Raw genomic sequence first — 17744 nt, forward strand, 5'->3', positions numbered from 1 at the left:
CTTAGGAATTGGTACTTCACAGTAAGTACTTCTTAAATGTCATCCACGGGTTAGAGCCTGAACTTGCTGGCGTACAGTAACAAGTAAGTAAATCTCTGCTGCCAGATCTCATGCATCCTGGAAATTTTGAAAATAAAGAGAAACCAAAGAAAAACTCTAGTAATAAATGCAAAGATTTAAAACATGGAAGTGTGAGGTAGAATAATCAAGAAGGCTTGGAGAAAGTAACATTTGGCCAGGAAGCAGGGCGTTGGGGGGTGGGGGGGGCAGAGGATGAGAATAAAGGCAGAATACAAATGCCTAGAAGTCAGAACATGCCTGCCATATTCAGAAAACAGTAAAATGGTGGGTCACCCGGATGGTTTACATACCACAAAAAGGACCTAGAAAATGATTTGTAATTAGGTATGAAACTACTGAAGGTGCATACTGTGATTTACAAAACACGGCCCAGCTGATTTATGCACTATCATGGCAAAGCTAGGTGGGTATTTTTCAACTAAGGAAGCTGACTCTTACTGAGGTTACAATAGACAAGGTCACACCTCTGTCCAGCAAAGCCAAACTTAGGCCCATTTCTGTGCAGCTCCAAACCCACCCCTTATCTAACTCTGTAGTTTAAGCTTCTGGAGAGAAGCCTTTGGCAAAATCTTTACCCCCAAAATCCGACTTACTGTGAGAATCATTTCTTTATTTGCCAACGCCATCCAGGCAGGTTTGCCCTGGTGAGCAATACCAGCCCAGGAGCCTCCGTGCCCCTCCCCAGACCCCCAGGGATCACTTTCCCTCTTGAGTACTTGTGAGAAGACACACTAGGCAGGAGACAGAGCAGGGACTGTGGAGCTGTTCTCAGGGGGATGATTTAGACGGGAAGGGCAGTGCAAACTCCTGGGAAGTGTCTCTGCCCCCCCACAACACTTAGGCTCTGACAAAGTGCACTTCTGAGTCATCCACTCATGATTTGTGGCTTTCAGAGAAAGAATATTAGAAATCACATACCTCTTAATGATTTACTAAGATCACTGTCGTTTATTAAAAAGATGGGCGTCCTTGCTGAAAAGGTATTAAGTTAATTCCCATCAATAGAAAGGAAACATTATGTTCATTTTACCTACCTTTCCCTCCCCGAACAATTAGCAACGGGAAAATCCCTGGGTAAGGCTTCACTCCCCTTATGGCTCATTTTACTGATCATTAGGGAGCCGGTTGGTGCTGCCAGGGGCACTTAGTGGCAATTACATAAAAAATAATTTCTTTCTGTCCTTATTTTGCTAAAAAGATTGGATTAAAAACCTGGTGGCATTATCATTATGGTCTAGAACACCTAAAGTGAATGTTGAGCAACAGAGTAAAAGAGGTCCGTGGGGCCTGGCTGTGGTGCAGTTGCGTAGTGCCGGCTCGGCAAGGATGAGGCCTCGGGTTCACAAAGGTAGGCATAAAATCCATCTGCACGCAAACAGATCTTTGATTCTAGCTTCTTTTATTGAATGTTAGGAAGATTGCTTTTAATTATATATTTTTGGATTCATACTTATATACTTATCATGCGAAAATGGTTCTGTGCTGGCAGCCATTCTGTGTCATAAGATGTAGCTGTGATTCGAGTGTAGTCTCCTTACCAAAAGCCAGTTCTGGACCATGGATCCACTGTTACTTCTTGATGGCTGATCCATAGCTCTTCAAATGACCCAAATCTTTCTTTCTTATCAACTCTGGAAAATAACCTCATTTAGCCCTCACCACTTCACAAGCATCCTGAGGTTTTCAATGCTGACGTCAAATGCCGTGTACACACTGTTCCTGGCCCAGAAAAAGGCTCAACGGAATCTGTGTGTCCAGGGCTAGGAAGACGGCTCAGTTGTTAACGAGCCTGACTTGTAGGCATGGGGATCTGAGTTTGGATCTCCAGAACCCAAGCAAAAAGCCAAGCACAGTATATGTGCCCTGGAACCCCAGTGCAGGAGAGGGCTGAGACAGGGAGTTCAGAAGCTCGCTGGACAGCCAGCCTAGTTGTGGAGGCCCAAAATACATAAGCCTACTTCCCCCTTGTCTGATGGTCAGAGAGTTTGAGATTGCTCAGAATTGTTGACAACAATCTGGGCTACACATCCTGACTCAGGCAGATCCATGCCACCCTGTCAGGATATTCAAGTATACTTCTGCTCCTTCTTTTTTAACAGGAGGCTTAACCTTGGGAATGGCTGCCTTCAGGATAGTTGGTGTAGGGTGGGTTCACTGCCTAAACAATAGAATGTTTTTCTCATGGATTAATTGCTTGATGGCTGAAAGTATTGAAGCAAAGAACTGTTCTAGTTTCCTTCATATCTGTTAAAGCAGTCTTTTGTCTTTTTCCCCCTGTTGTATTGGGGTATAAAAGAGGACGGAAAATTAACTGTTGACGATTTTAAGTATTCACTCGAATTCCCCTCCCCACAGTATCCTATGTTTTCTGTTTAATTATTTTAATTCATGTCTTCTTGCCCTTTACTGACTCTTATAATCCCCATGCCCCTACCCTGGTATTTTTGTCAAGGTTGGTCCCCGACACCTGGTCAAAAGGATGACTTCATGTTAGGAGAGAGACAACCTCTCAGGAAATGAGGCTGGAGAGCAATTAGAGAAAGACACCCAACATCTGCCTTATACACACACACACACACACACACACACACACACACACCTGTGCTAACAAGTACATATAATACATGCATGAATACAACACACACACTGAAAAAATCTGTATGTACCAAGGAAAAAAAGTTTATTTCCGGGAAATTTTCCTTTCTTTATCACAACTTCCTGCTTGAGGGAGATTAACAGTAAAGAGCTTTAGAAGCATTTAATTTCCTATCACTGTCTAGTTAGTCTAAAATCCCTCATCTTACCATTGCCTCGTGGCTCACAGGCTTGAGCTGCATCTGTACTTAGAATCACTGGGAGAGTTGTTGAAACACAGACTGGAATAAGCAAGTCCACTGAATGTCTCATTCGGTAAGTCAAGGAAGGGCCTCAAAGTCGGCTTTCCTAACATGTGGATGCTACTGCTGCTGGAGATAACTGCACTGCACTTGGAGACCCACTGCAGACTGGCTGGCGTGGAGCCTCTGCTCAGACTCTGCCCAGTCTTTGGAACCTTGAGCAAGGAGTTTAACCACTCTAAGCCCCTGTTTTGCAGACCACACAATAAGGCTCAAAAACCTAATTAGCAGGGCTGTTATGAGTCTTACAGGAAATGTTTGCACACCTTTCTCCAAGCACTGGGTCCAGATCTAGTGGGAATGGGCGCTCACTCAGCAAGGTACACATTTCTCCTGAAAGGATTAAAGGAGAAAATGCCCATGGTGGCTAATAGACACATTTACTGAACTGGGAGAGGGGTGAACTGGGTATATGGATGTGGGGGTATTTCTGGGAGACATTAGTTGTTGTGCTGGAAGATTGATTAAGATGGTCTATTCTCGCTAATGTATGGTACCAAGATTCTGGGAAGACCCACAGATCAGATGGGGAAGGATCTGTTCTTTCTCTCCAGGTCTTGGTTACTGGTGCCCTGGCCCTTAGACTTTTAGATTGGAGGGGATTCACACACATTGGCTCTCTGCTCTCAGACTTCTGGCATTTAGACAGGCCTCCAGCTTATAGAGTCTATAATGTAGACAAAAGGTCACAGACTTCACAGCTTCTGGATTCAGGAGCCAATCCCTCATAACAAACCTCTTCCTATGGATTGCAAATATGCTACCAGTTCTTCTGCTAGAGAACCCTGCCTGACCAGCTCAGTGCCTCCTCTAAAACCTTCAACAAGTGGCAGAAATTAAAATCATCCTAAAATTAAAATTTTAGGAACAGAACTAATTCACACAAGATCACATGGGAAATTAATAACACATGCAATTTTCTTCAAGGATTTAAAGTTACTTTTTGCTTGTTTATTTTTCAAGACATTTTCTCTATGTAGCTCTTGGTGTCCTGGAACTCGCTCTATAGACTAGGCTGGCCTTGATCTCACAGAGATTCACCTGCCTCCCAAGCGCCAGGATTAAAGGCATGCACCACCACCCGGCTAAAGTTACTTTTTATAGTGCCATATATTTCACTGGACTGATTATCCTCTCACCCACGGATGAGTGCTATTAATCCGACAGTTAAAGCACATGCATTGACGGAGCCTAGAAAATGAGCATGGGAATAAAGCAGGGTGGAATTTGAACTTCCTCTCCAGTCAGGAGAGCAGGGGGGAGCACTCCTCTCTATAATTAACAGCATGCCCTTGCTACCATTACCCTGTTCACCTGTAGCCCAGACATACGACCTGAACTAAGTGACGTCAAGCTTCTCCTACTTACACTGCAGGCTGAAAAGGACCCAGAGAGAATCCAGCTCTGTAATTTTGCCATTAGAGTTTTAATTAAATTCTTTAGCACAGCTCAGTGACACGTTTGCAAGGCCCGAGCAGCAAGCAGAGCTACTCCCTTACATTTTAATTGTATTGACTCACTGTTTACAGACTTGCTTCCTGTTTTGCTTCCATGAGTTCTGTGTAAATTAAAATCATCCCAGACTTCCTTCACACTTTCCTAATGGATGCGTCTCGTCTCGCCTCTTCCCACAAACAAGCTGTCCTTGCGCCCTGCGAGTGGCGAGGATGGCGCCCAGTACCGACTGTCAAGCTATTCTGTGGCTGAGATGCTTCCTGATGAAGTACAATTACCTCTTTAAAAAGAAAAGCAAGCTCAAAGAAACCGGAGAAGAAAATGAGCCGAGCATGCAAAGAAACAAGGACAGGAGTGACTTCACCTGAAGCAACGGCCGACACAGAGATGTAAAAGGGGAAAGGAAGAGAAAGGGCTGAGTTCAAAGTGTATCAAAGACAGAAAATGCAGAGCTAGATGTAAGGGAGCGAGGGGAAAGCACCCCGCGTTATCATCAAAACTGACTTGTTTTTCATCTCTGTCATCATTTCTCCTATCTAGTCTGCCACCTAGTTCTGAAAGCACCATTTCGCGGGAGCATTGTGCTTACTTCCTGTGTGCTCCAGAGCTGCTTCTGTGCTAAGAGGACGAGGTACAGCAGTTGTGGCAGCATGTCTCACCACACCTAAAACATGCATGCGCTGTTTGTTTTGAATGTTTGGTGTTTGTTTACAAAAAGGTGTATCCAGCCAACTCTCGACCTGGTCGACCGACCCGGGTCTGTGGGAGCACGTGATGTTAGCTGCCACACTCCTTCACCTCCCTGCTGCCAATCATTTGCCGTCTGTACTGTATTCTCCCTTCTCCGGTGCTGAGACAGGGCTGCCTGTGATTGCTGTGGCCTACACAATGCACCATGATGGACTTTGGAACAACGCTGCCCTGGTGCTTCCAAGAGGATTTGGGTGATTGAGATGGAAGTGTGGCTTTACTTCCCCCAAAGCTTTAGGCTTGTCAAAGCGCTGAAACTCAGAACTACAAAACACATAAACACCACTCGCCATCTTGTTGTGTTTCACTTAACCCAATTTTATCCACGTTTGCCGCCTAAGGATGGGGAACAAATAAATCATTCAGCAGAATCATATGACAGAAACCATGAAAAAATTCCTATGTACAATTTTTAAGGAACAATAGTGAGCACTCTTAATTGCTCCGCACACACAGGTCTAACATCATAGTATAAAAATAAACATAATTGAAACTTTTAGGACATGTTATAGTAGAAAGATGGACAGTTTTTCTTTGTAGCTAGATCAAGTACCTCCAAAATACAAATCCCTATTAGTACTAAGTACTTCATTTAAAGGCGCACCTGGAGTGAGGCGAGCTGACATTATTGATCCATCGAGGTGATTAGCAAACCTTAGTGCCAAGTAGAAAAGGTGAAGGTGCAACTTGATATTTAAAACTGAGCTCGTTTTTTATAACTAAATATAGTAAAATATGATTTGATAAAGATGTGATGAAATGATTAATACCTCTGTACAAAGAATATTAGGACATTTATAAGTGATGAATAAGCCTTATTAGATTAGCTTAGGGCTGACAGTGGCTTAATGGCTAAAAGTGAGCACTGTTCTCGCATAGGGTTCCAACATCCAGGTTAGACAGCTCACACCACCTGAAACTCCAGCTCCACAGGATCTGACACCCTCTTCAGGCCTCAAGGACACCTGTAAACTCATATTAACACAGACACTCACCCATACTCATAACCAAAAACAAACACAAATTTTACAAAAAAGAATAGTTTGCTAGGGTAAACACTAACTAAACAACAGTAGGCATGGTGACGACCTAGGCATGGGAGGTGTCTGTCTACACTTCCACTCCCTTGAGATAGACCATGCATGTGCACCCAATTCAGTACGCATTTTCACTTTTAAGAGACGTACACCAAAAAAAAAGGTTTGAATATATTAATGAATGAAAAAAATGTAGGACAGACTATAATAGGCATTTTATGCAATTACAGTCTCAGTGAATAAGAATTTTGTTTCTATAAAACATTTTTTCTAGGAGAACATTTTTACAACTCTGAGTGCATTTCCTTTTTCTCCCTCTTCACTGAATTATTTTGTTCTATGTAATAATGTGTGTGAATGTTTTCTGTCTCAGGTCACTAATCCTTGCAGCGGTTTGCTGGGCAGCAAAAGTTGATGAGACTAGCAACAATAATCCAGTTCTTTCAAATCCCTTCTTTTTGCCTTCCTAACACCTCCCCTTCCTTTTCTTTCAGACCTCATCAACAGATGTGAGACTGCAAACCAGTCTCATTCCCCTCCTCAGAACCTCTGTAACATTCTCTGTCCGTCATTCCAGCCTGAGGTTTGTGATTCTACCTCAGGGAAACCATCTCTGCTCATTCCTGCAGTTTTAGGCCCTCCCTTTCTTCAAATTCTAGGATGGCTGGACATGCGACTTAGCCTTCTTTACTAGGTCTCTCATTTAATATTATACACACTCTCTTGCCCCACTCCTGAGTGTCTCCTTCCATCTCTAGCTCTAGATTTGGGGGGACTGAAAGTGGGGCTAGAAAATTTGGGTCTTGAAATCACTCTTAGGATATTATGAGTAAAGAAGCAAGATGTACGCAGCAAAACCCACAGTTGTCCTGGGTTTCTGTCAATCAGTTTCTCAAACCGAGAAAAGCAGCTGAGTAAGTCAAAGGTGTGGGAGGCAAAAGGCATTTATACCAAACCTTCGGAGTATGGGTCAGGAGTCTGCTTAGTGAAGCTAAGGGAAGCTCAGCAATAGCTCTTTCCAGACTGTGCTCTTACATTGACTGCTTGCCTGGGTATTTATTCTGGGTAAGCACTTGAGACATAAGAAACCCCACAGTGTGCCACGTGTGATAGAATCTTCAAGCTGAAGACATACATACACATGCTGGGTCCTTATGCTATCAGACTATGACCCTCTGGGGTCCATTTACTGTTTACATTTGAGGGGAGACCAATGACCTGAAAGGTGAACGGAGCGATTCAAGGCCTTAACTTGTAAATGTCACGGTTATGGCTCACACCAACGTCTATTGTCTTCAGGCTCACTTATTTGCCAGAATTTTCCAAACCATGTGAGTCTTTCTTTAAATGTCACATGCTTAGATGACAAAGAGCCAGTTCTGAGCCCTACAGGCAGGACAGCCCAGATAACATTATCAACACTGTTATTTCAAAGGCTGGTCTAGAGGAAGGAACTGACCTGGGTGTTTTGACAAGAGCCTGGCAGGCATTAGCACTTGCATTTCTGAGTTGTTTAGGAGTTTGGGCCAAGTGATGTAATGCCCAAGTTCTAGGCCACAGCCTTTACCATAGGAAGAAAAAGTGGTTTGGCTGTGAAGACAAGAAAGATGACTGAAGGAAGACGGGCACAAACCTGAATCAGGGTAAAAAAAAAAAAAAACAATGCTTTTCAGACCCTCTTACTTCACGCCCCCATTTTCTACCCCAGTGCTGCTTAAAAACTGCCTGTGAGTTCAGGGGACATGGTTGTGTTAGCGTTTAAAGGCTCAGAGCTGGGCATGGTGGCACAAGTCTACCATTCCGTTACTCAGGGTGTTGAGACAGGTGCAACAACTTCCAACCAGGACTTTGAGGCCAGGCTACACAACCTAGCAAGGACACGTCTCAAACACACACATACACACAAACACACACGCACCAAACAAAAAGCTAAAGACATAGCAGGTCAGAGGAAGGACAAAGACTCCAACTCACCTTCCTAGAAGTCCTGGTGCTTCCCAACCTGCAGGTCCCCTACTATGGTTTGGAATTTGAATATCCCCAAGGTAACACTACTGAGTGGTGCTAGAACTTTGAGGTGTGTCTTGATGGGATGTCTTTAGGTCACTTGGGTATGCCAGCTCCAACATGTGCCACCTTAGGCCCAAACGGTCACCTGTCCTGGCATTGGACTCTTCAAAATTGGGAGCCAAAATAAATTGTCTCTGCCTTGCCTCCTCTCCCCTCCCTGATCACTTTAGTGGTGTGACAGATTGAACCCAAAACTCTAGGAAGAGTTCTATCACTGCTCTACTGCTGCTCCTCACATGTGGCACAGGTTGGTCTAGAACTTGCTATATAGACTTAGCCTCCTGAGCGTGTAAATTAAAGATGGGCAATTTACCCATTACCAGTTAACTATATGGTTATTTTATAATAATGGAAAATTGACTAACAGCAACATGCTATAAATCATTCCTTAAACAGCCCAGAATAGCTGTCTCCAAGATGCAAGATGCAGGTCAGTCTGTGTTCAAAAGAACATTGCATATAGCAAGGAGGATGAAATGGAAGCTCCTGACCTAGTTCCACAATGTTGATCTCATACTTCAGTGTGCAACAGCTTTCTTTGAGGGCTGAGTTAAGATCTAAATGGTTCAGCCCATCCTTGAAGTCTCTTTAAGGAGGAATGCTGAGTAGGCTCAAAACTTTGTTGGTACTGAACATGCCGATCTGGGACCCTCACTTTTCAACCTCTGCTCCCCAGGAAGCAACTGCCCAGCACATTTCCAACTGTTCTTGACTTCTAGTCCAACTTTGGTCCCGATGTTTAATATTCTGATTCGTTCTGCCTTCTAGCCTTGCATCTACAGGATCCATGTCTTAGAAGGCTTTCTGGTTAGCTCGCGAGCTGGCGGCCAAGCTGGTTCCATCTTATCAATCAGCTGCCCCATCAAGTCACCTCCTCAATCAAGTCCCCCTTCCTACCTAGCCCATATGATTGCCCCCTCCTGTACTCCTGAGTGTCCACCTCTGCTAGCATGCCTTTCAGAGCTACAGTTAACATTGCTGGACTTTGACTTGCTTATTTGTGTCCACCCGTTTGTTGTCCATTTCCTGCCATTGAACTATCAAGTCAACAACGGCTGAGACTTTACCTTGTTGACTGTATTATCTCAGTTTTGCGAACGGTGGCCAGTCAGTGCTGTGGACGTGAACCTATCCTATTTACGTATAACTGGCAACGCCTTCAGGAAAAGGCCCTATATATCTTCTAAGCTACTCCAAATCTCATCTAAGAAAATGTTTTCTCATTTCTTTCTCAGAACCTTGCCATAATAGCAGATGTGATATCATGGCACCGCTGCAAAGTACATTTCTGGATCACATAAGGGTCACGTGTACCAAAGGGGATTTTTAGCACTGATAAGCTGTAGTGGGGGACTGTTACGGCCAAATGAACTACATAATAACTCATACACGGTATTCAGAATGCCTGATATATTCATGCATACAAATACTGCATCATAATCAGAAGAGCTTAGTCCTGAAAGTTTATTTGTTCCGAAAGGTCCTGTGAATCTGATTTTGAAACTTCCTGATAAATCTACAACATTAACAGCTTACCATCAAATCATCATCCAGCAACCATCACATCAACATCCCCAAGACTTCTTCTTTAAGGCAATGGTCCTTAATTTTAGCTGCGCATAAGATTCCCACCCCCCCACAGATTTTCTTTTTTAAATTCTGTTCAGGTCTGAGCCTTAAGTCAGTGAGAATCTTAGGAGGAAGCAGGAAAGGCATGGGAAAGGCTCTGTGGGTACTGGCAATGTGTGGACAGGTAGAAGGGAAGTTTCTGAGGACTGTCTGTGTTCCAGCCTCAGCCTCCAGATCACCATCTCATGACGGGGAGAGGGAGAGGCCAACAACATCTTTAAAAAGTCTAAAATAGCTACATGCCACATGGTACATTTTTCTTAAAAACAGTACCTCAGTATTTAAAAAGAAAACATTTCTGACCTCTTCTGGTGCCCACCACACACTGCAAAGGCCCTGGGGAGGAGGTCTTAGAGGCCTGTTCTTAATCCCACCAGGACACCAATGATCACCCTGGGAGGCGAGGAGGAGGAGACTAAACTTGTTCTTTTTTTTTTTTTTTTTTAAACTGTTTGACTGCCTTCTTCCATTTCCTTTCTATTCACCTTAATTTTGGCTAAATTCTGTGGATTCTGGCTCATAAAAAATAGTTTTGTTTTTGTTTTTTTAAAGCCACAGATAAAACTTCTGTCCTTGTCTACAACTTTTCCTCCACTTCAGGAAAAAAAAAAAAAAAGACCCCAACCATATCTACAAAGGTCCCCTCTCCCCCTTTGCCTGCCTACATTTCTGCTGCCTTGCGTCATAACGCCCAATTTCTGTGTCAGTCACCACAGCCACCTTCTGCGCCCCTATCTCTCTCACCAGTCTCCAACTCCAAAAATCCCATGTTTTTTTATGCCCATTCTCAAAATCTCCACTGGTTTTCCCTGTGTCTAACCAGCTGTCCAGTTGCTCCTTCAACCCACCTCCACTCTTCCTGGTGGTGGACATGAAGAATCCAACCTTGTCTCTTTCCAGTCACTAACCAGACCATTCCTGTTCACCACCAAAGAATACCAAAGGCTCCCAGTGGCATTTAGGATCTAATCCTAGCCTTGGGCTAGAAAGTTCGTCTCAGCTTGGGTCCCAAGGCACATTACTCTCTGCCTCCAGTGGATAGGTATTCTCCAGGCACACACACCAGCCTTTGCACAGATTACCTTCATTTTAGCTGTGCTTTGGCTGTGTGAAGCTTCCTTTTTAAGGTCTCCAGCTCAGCCCTCTGAAGCCAGTGCTCCATCCTTTTATCCCATGGGAGTAAATCCCTCCCATGTGTTTTTCTCATGATGGTTGGGAGAAGTGGAGGGGTGAGAGAGGAGAAGCATAGGGAACCACAGGACTGGACTTGAAATTTCATACTGGGAAACAAAGTGACATCTGAAATTTGTTGTGCTTTTCAACGGCAGGTTATATATAATATGGACTAGAGATTGAAAAACATAGAACTTATATCCCCCCAAAAAAGGTTGTAACTGAACAAATTCTAATTTGTAAATTTTACAAATTATGAATTACAAATTGTAATCTTCAGTCCCAAAGAACAAAATCAGAGAAATTTAATTCCATTCAGAGTTTTTAAAATTTTTCCTCAATATACTCTAAAATAGAGAATGTATTACAATTCACTTTCTTATTGACTGCCTTCAATTATTTTGTGTTTAAAAATTAGACATAAGTTCTATTTTATGCATTGGCAATCATCAGCCTTAACTCCCCTGAGCGTATAAACCTGTATTCTCCCTCAGTTTTCCCAGCCCCTTTTACTCCCCAACGCCCACTGGAACCTTATACTTTTGTTCGTTTATCATTGCTGTGGCTCTGTCTGGTCAGTAGTAATTAAACAGTATATTCAGCTTGATTCTAAGAGTGGAGCAACTGATCAGCATTATCGTGGTGAGCATTGTGTGTTCTGTGTGTGCCTTTCCATGTCAGCATCAGGTGCTACTACTCTTGGAACCCAATATCCTGACCTTGTAAGGTATGAGCTAAATTAGCCAAAGTTCGGAAGTAATGAGGATGACGACATATTTTTTTCAGTGTCATACAGGCACTATTAAAGGGACCCTTTCTCAAATGACTTTTTGTTGTTGTTTTGTTTTTGAGACAAGGTTTCTCTACGTAACAGTCCTAGCTGTCCTAGAACTCATTCTATAGATCTCAGAGACCCACTTGCCTGCCTCTGCAGTGCAGGGATTAAAGGCGTGTGCTACCACTGCCCAACTCAAATGATTTATTTTTATAAAAGGATTTACTGTTATTTGATCTGCTGTCCATCCACTATTGTATCAATTATAAATTCAGGGACTTGTTTTAAGTAAAGAATCATGTGATTTGGGTCTAATAGTAAAAGAATGCCCTCATGACTAGCTCTCCATCCCGGAACTGTGCTTTATGTGGACTTAGATGTTAAATCAAAATACTTCCAAGGAACCTGTGTTGGGAAAGGCTCTGCCATGCGGGCTGTCAGGGCAAGTCCTAACGTACATACTGTGTTCCACAGAGTGCCCTGGACCCCTGTCTGTGCTTTCACCTGCTTCTGCCTCTGCCCCAGCAACAGCTGCTTTGGGTTTTCTGGAAGTACTTGTTGCCACCAGCTGCCACTCCTTCTATTCCCGTAGGAAAGGAGGCCTGGGGGCAGGAAAAACAGACCAGACAAGAAATCAAAATGGCATCCCTCATGCCAATGTACCACCTTACCAAATATAACTCTGTGTTATCCTACCTTCCCAGAACCCAAGAGAGACAGGCTGGTTTCTGAATTTATCTTCACATGAAAACATGACTTGAAGTAGTATAATACTAAGCAGACATTTTCCCATCCTTACAAGGAAGTAACTGCAAGGCCCAGTGCTTTTGTCTTTTCTGTTTCTGCCTCTTTTTTTTTTTTTTGGCCCTTTTTGGTCTGCCAAGCCAGTCTTTCTACTAGGCTCAGTGAAACACTGACTTTAAAACACAGAATGAAGTGTTGCTTGACTCTAGAATTAAACTCCTGCAAGACAAGGAGCACAGCTCAGTGGGAGAGCACTTGCCTTTGGTGTGTGAGGAGCACAGAGAGGGAAAGGGGGGATTAAAACAATGAAGACCCTAAAACTAAGCCAGTGTGACTTTTGTCTATTGACACTAGAATAACAAGGGCAAGGAATCTCATGAATGACCTAGATGGTAAGGGTACTTGCTGCCAAGCCTGACAACCTGCGTTTGATCCCAGACCTCCACAGATTCCAAGGAGAGAACCAAGCCCATCATGTTATCCCTTGACTTCATGTTAAAATATTTTTAAGGCAGAACATGTGCCTTGGTAGCAAAAGACAACAGCTCCTTCACCAGGAGGTTTAGGTACTGGAACTCACACAAGAGTTTTAGGGCTTTATCTTGAAGTGCTTTAATCCTCCTCAGCTGCCACCACACCTTTAGTCAATGTCACTTTGAAACACACAGCTCTCATGTGTTTCTGGGATTGCGTGTCAGAATGGGTTTTAGGAGCAGAACAATTTGGAGTAGCAAAAGAAGGAAACTGAGACTGAAAACAACTTCAGGGGTGGGGAGAGGGCAGGGGAGGTATTATTAAGAAAGTATGAGCATAGAATGCTGGGAAACACAGACAACACAAGAAGCCCAGGGAGAGGAGTCAGAGGAAGCCAGGGAGGCATCTAAGAAGAAAAAATAATGCTTAAATGCAATATATACATTGACAATTATTTTTTGAAACTGAGTAGCTATTCAGCATTTTCCCCATGTTGAAGCTGATTTATTATTGCATCTGGAATAGAAAACAAGTATGTTCCTTCACAAGACAGCTCCTTATGTTATGACTCTTCTAGATGCTTGGCTTTCCTCTTCTCTAGTTCCCTTCCTTCCCACTGGCCATCAGTGTCACATCTCAGGGTTGTTTATGCACGAACCAGAGAAACAACCTTTTTTCTGACTGTATTTTTACAAGTGAACATTTTAATGGCTAGGACTCCAAAAAAAAAAAAAAAAAAAAAAAAAAAGCATCTTATGGAACTGGGAAGTGATAAGAAAATTTGGCTGCAACCCAAACATTATTTGGCTTTCTGGTTTGATGTGTTACTAGGAAAAAAACAGCATCTTTACTCCATAAAATTAAAACTCTTTGTTTCATCTTTCACTGTAGCACCTCACGAAACCATGCTCTGAAAGGTAAGCATAGCTAGACTGAGCTTAATACTTGTCGGGCTCTCTTCCCTCCAGGTTCATTTCCCTCTCATATTTAGGGAAAGCTGGGGAAATGTACATGCTTAGATAAGCATAAGAAACAAGGATTTTGTAATATGAGTTACTATGATTCAAACCAAAGGGAGTCATCACAAGAAACAAAAGAGGACGAAGGACGGAACCCCTCCGTCCATCAAGTCCTGTTGCACGTTGTTCCTCAAGCAAGTGCCGTTTCTCTTGTACACATCTGCTTACCTGGCACCAAGAAAGATCAAGAGCTGCCAATGATCACGTTCAGTCTCTTCCAGGGGACCCTCTGGCTTATGGGAAAACAAGCAGTGTTTTTAAATTATCTTACAGATTTCCTAAGGCTGGAAAAGTGCCTCAGAAATCTGAAAATCATTTGGGTCACTTTAACAGTCACACTAGCCCACACCACAGAGCCACTGAAGGGGTTGGAATATGCTACCCTAAAATACGGCCCCTGGCCACTCAAGAGTGGTAGACTTAGGAAGGTCATCTCATCTTGCAAATTCTGCTTTCCCCACTTTGCCAGAAGCAGGCCATACAAATGTATCCAAGAAGACATAAAACAGGTCAAAAGATCCTCATTCCAGGGGGTCCTCCCTAGCTCGGAGAAAGGACCATCCCACTGTAGGAAGATGGACACATAAGAATCTGAACTGTGTTGCTTGATGAATCTTTCAGTTTACTGTCATTGCAGAGATCACACACCCCTTCTGATCTCACTCCAGCATACCTGTCTACTTCGCAGAGAGCATACAACATTTTTCTCTATCTTCAGCTCTCTAGTTGAGTCTTTGTGAGGTTCCTATCCTTGTATCAAACATGTTGCAAAAATTCTTATGCCCTCCCCCATTTTTTTAAAAACATTTCTTCTCACAAAGTCTCGGCTACTGCCTATCAATGAGAGAGAACAGATAGTGATTTTTGTCCCCATTACAGCCAATATGGTTAGTGGCACCCAACCTAGAAGGATTGATCAAAAGGAAGCCTTGAATAGAACTGTTAATCCCTGACCTTCTTTGCCTAATTGTGGCAAGAGAATATAGCCACTTATATAACTTATTCTATGTATAAAACGGTTGAAAATAGTAAGTTATTTAAATAATACATGCTAGGATTCAGGCATTATGCTGGCCCCGTCACCTGGCAGGATGAACCCCCAGGGGGTACCCTAGCCAGCCCAGGATCCTATGGCTGCTACATCACTATACAGGTGCAAAGGTTCCTTTAAGAGACAACCTCTGCCCATTCCTGATCTCCCTTTCCCGCTATTCCTCTGAAGGAAAAGGGCTTTTCCTGTCTCTTCTTCTCTTTCTCTCTCTGTCTTTTTCTCTTCTCTTCCTCTCTCTCCCTTCCCTTTCCCCAATACAACTTCCCACTTAAGCTCTATCTACCTGGCCGTTGTTTGTTCCCTACCCATCATAGGGCCACCGTGATGGTCCCCCTCCTGTCATTTTACAATATGTATCTCATATCGTTTACGCCAACACTTTGAGTCTGTGGAACTTCAGATCCCATATGAGCTTCAAGAATGAACAAGTCTTATTCTCATTTCAATTATCAAGAAAAAAAATGGGGGCGGAATTTCAGTTGTACACATGTATGGGCCTTCTTGAGGCTCCATGTTCAACCACTAAAGAAGAAAGGAAGAAAGGGAGAGAGGAAAACAACCAATCAGATTTGGCTTTATAAAATCCTTTATGAGGTTAAACATTACAACGAACTTGATAGTTAAGAGCATTCAGCTAGTACGTGGAAAGAGGAACATAAGTAAAACCTAGCCTGTGACTCAAAAAATGCAATCTGCTTTAAAAAAAAGAAAGACACTACGTTCAATCAAATGTGATGGCAGAGTCACACATGAAGGAAGCCTTCTGGTGGCACAAAGGAGCTGTAACTTACTGAGTGGGTCAAGGAAAAAACCCACAAGTGAAAAGTTCTCATCTGAGTCCTGAAGGATGAGCAGCAGTTCACCAAGTAAACAAAGAGGAACAGGTATATCTCAGGAGGAGAAAACAGTCATGAGGAATTGCTGGTGCTGAGCACAGAGGATATGTGCAGGAACTGGTGGGAAATGAGACCATGGGAAGCAGGGAAGTCTCAAATTATCCAAAGACTTTGTGTTTTCTTTTCTTTTTCTTTCTTTCTCTCTCTTTCTCTTTTTTAAAGGGTGCAGAGCATGGAAACCATTTAAACAGAGGAAAAAGGGTACACAATTGAATTCTTAAGAAAACTTCCAGGCAATTCAGCAATTGATTCTGGTCACCGGATGCTGCTTTATCTTAGAGTGGAAGGCCTTTACTCCGTTTGTGGTAAAGTTACAGACATATGAATACTATCGTTTCAATAGCTGAACTCAAAGTAAGAAACACTGACCACATTTTGGTTCAACATTTGTGCTTTCAATTTTGTTTTCTGAAAATGTGACCCTTCTAATAATCTACATGGTGGAAAGAACAAGTCACATCAGCCAGTACTACCGAGTCCCCGGGGCAAAGGCACTTCAGTGTGTGACATTCTGAACCTCAGGGGACTGGGCACCCGCTACTACATGTCCATGATTTGAAAGGAATCAACTCTGGCTCTAAGTGAATTAGTTTTACCTTTTCCTCTGCCTTAGAGAAAACATGACTTTCATCATATATCCTTCAACAGGTCATCTCAAACTCCAGCATTTAAGGTAAGGCTTCAACTCACCTTCCCAGCTGTGCTAGCGCATTGGTGGCCTCGATGCCTGGCTGTATAGAGAGCCTGGCGCCACTGATATTTTACAAAGGCACCAACAATAAACCATAGCAGCAGCAGAAGTATGCAAGGCTCTAATCATAAAGGTCCGTACAAATGAAACAAGCAAACAAACAACTAGCGGCAAGACCCACTCACTGCTACATTTATAACGAATGGAAAGGTTTACGAGAAAAGCTTGCCAAAAAACACTCCATTAAACCAAACTGTTACGGCATGAACCCTATCTGTAAAACCACAACGGTAGCAACTACCTTATAAGGAGCTTGTTGGTGAAATTAAATAACACACATGGAGTACTGAGAAGGCGGCTTGGCACAGGGAGGTCCCTCCATCAATGACACCCATCACTGCTATTATCGGGTCCATGGTGATCGTTCAACAAGTTGCTGACAACATATGATTATTCAACCCCATAACTTACCTTCCCTCCATTGTAATTTGCAAATATCAAAGATGTTACTTATATTATAGAATTTTCAGTACTGTGATTAAAAGTGGATAATTGTTAGACTGTTTTGAGAAGGGGGGGGGGAATAATAGCACTTTGTTACCTCTTCGTATCGGTCAAAAACTGCCCCTTCTTGCAAGAAGGACGGCACTTCCTTCTGCCAGTTAAATTCATAAGGTTTGGCCATGCTGGTATTCAAGACCTGAGGAAGAACAAACGTCTCATTAGTGTACAAAATTAAAGCACAAGGGCTTGTCAAAGCTCAGACATTTTGACTTTATTTTCTTTAAATGTGTGGTAAAGGTCCACATGCTATCCTCCTTCAGATGCCCTAACATTCCTCCTCCTTGTCTCTAAACCTGAAGAAACTTTACATCCTGTAAAATTCTGCATAGAGAAATGTTCCTATGGATCACCTCAGGAACCACACACAGGAAGCCACTGTCAGCATGATATACTTTTTTTTTTTTTTAAGCAGTATAGTGAAGGTGGGGTGTAACTCAG

At 43.0% G+C, this 17744-nt stretch overlaps 1 protein-coding gene across 6 annotated transcripts in view; it reads right to left on the reverse strand.

The window, feature by feature from the left end:
• Nucleotides 1-17744, reverse strand: part of Plcb4 (phospholipase C beta 4) — a 357655-nt gene that overhangs the window by 136473 nt on the left and 203438 nt on the right. For all 6 annotated transcript variants that reach the window (XM_050134224.1, XM_050134229.1, XM_050134227.1 and 3 more), the window contains exon 4: nt 17344-17442. In XM_050134224.1, coding sequence (XP_049990181.1) covers nt 17344-17427 — 84 coding nt within the window. In that variant the 5' untranslated portion in view covers nt 17428-17442. The remainder of the gene's footprint in view (nt 1-17343; nt 17443-17744) is intronic.

This window comes from Alexandromys fortis, unplaced genomic scaffold, assembly GCF_014885135.2.
Source record: "Alexandromys fortis isolate MF-2015 unplaced genomic scaffold, M_Fortis_MF-2015_v1.1 scaffold_6, whole genome shotgun sequence".
Lineage (NCBI taxonomy): Eukaryota > Metazoa > Chordata > Mammalia > Rodentia > Cricetidae > Alexandromys > Alexandromys fortis.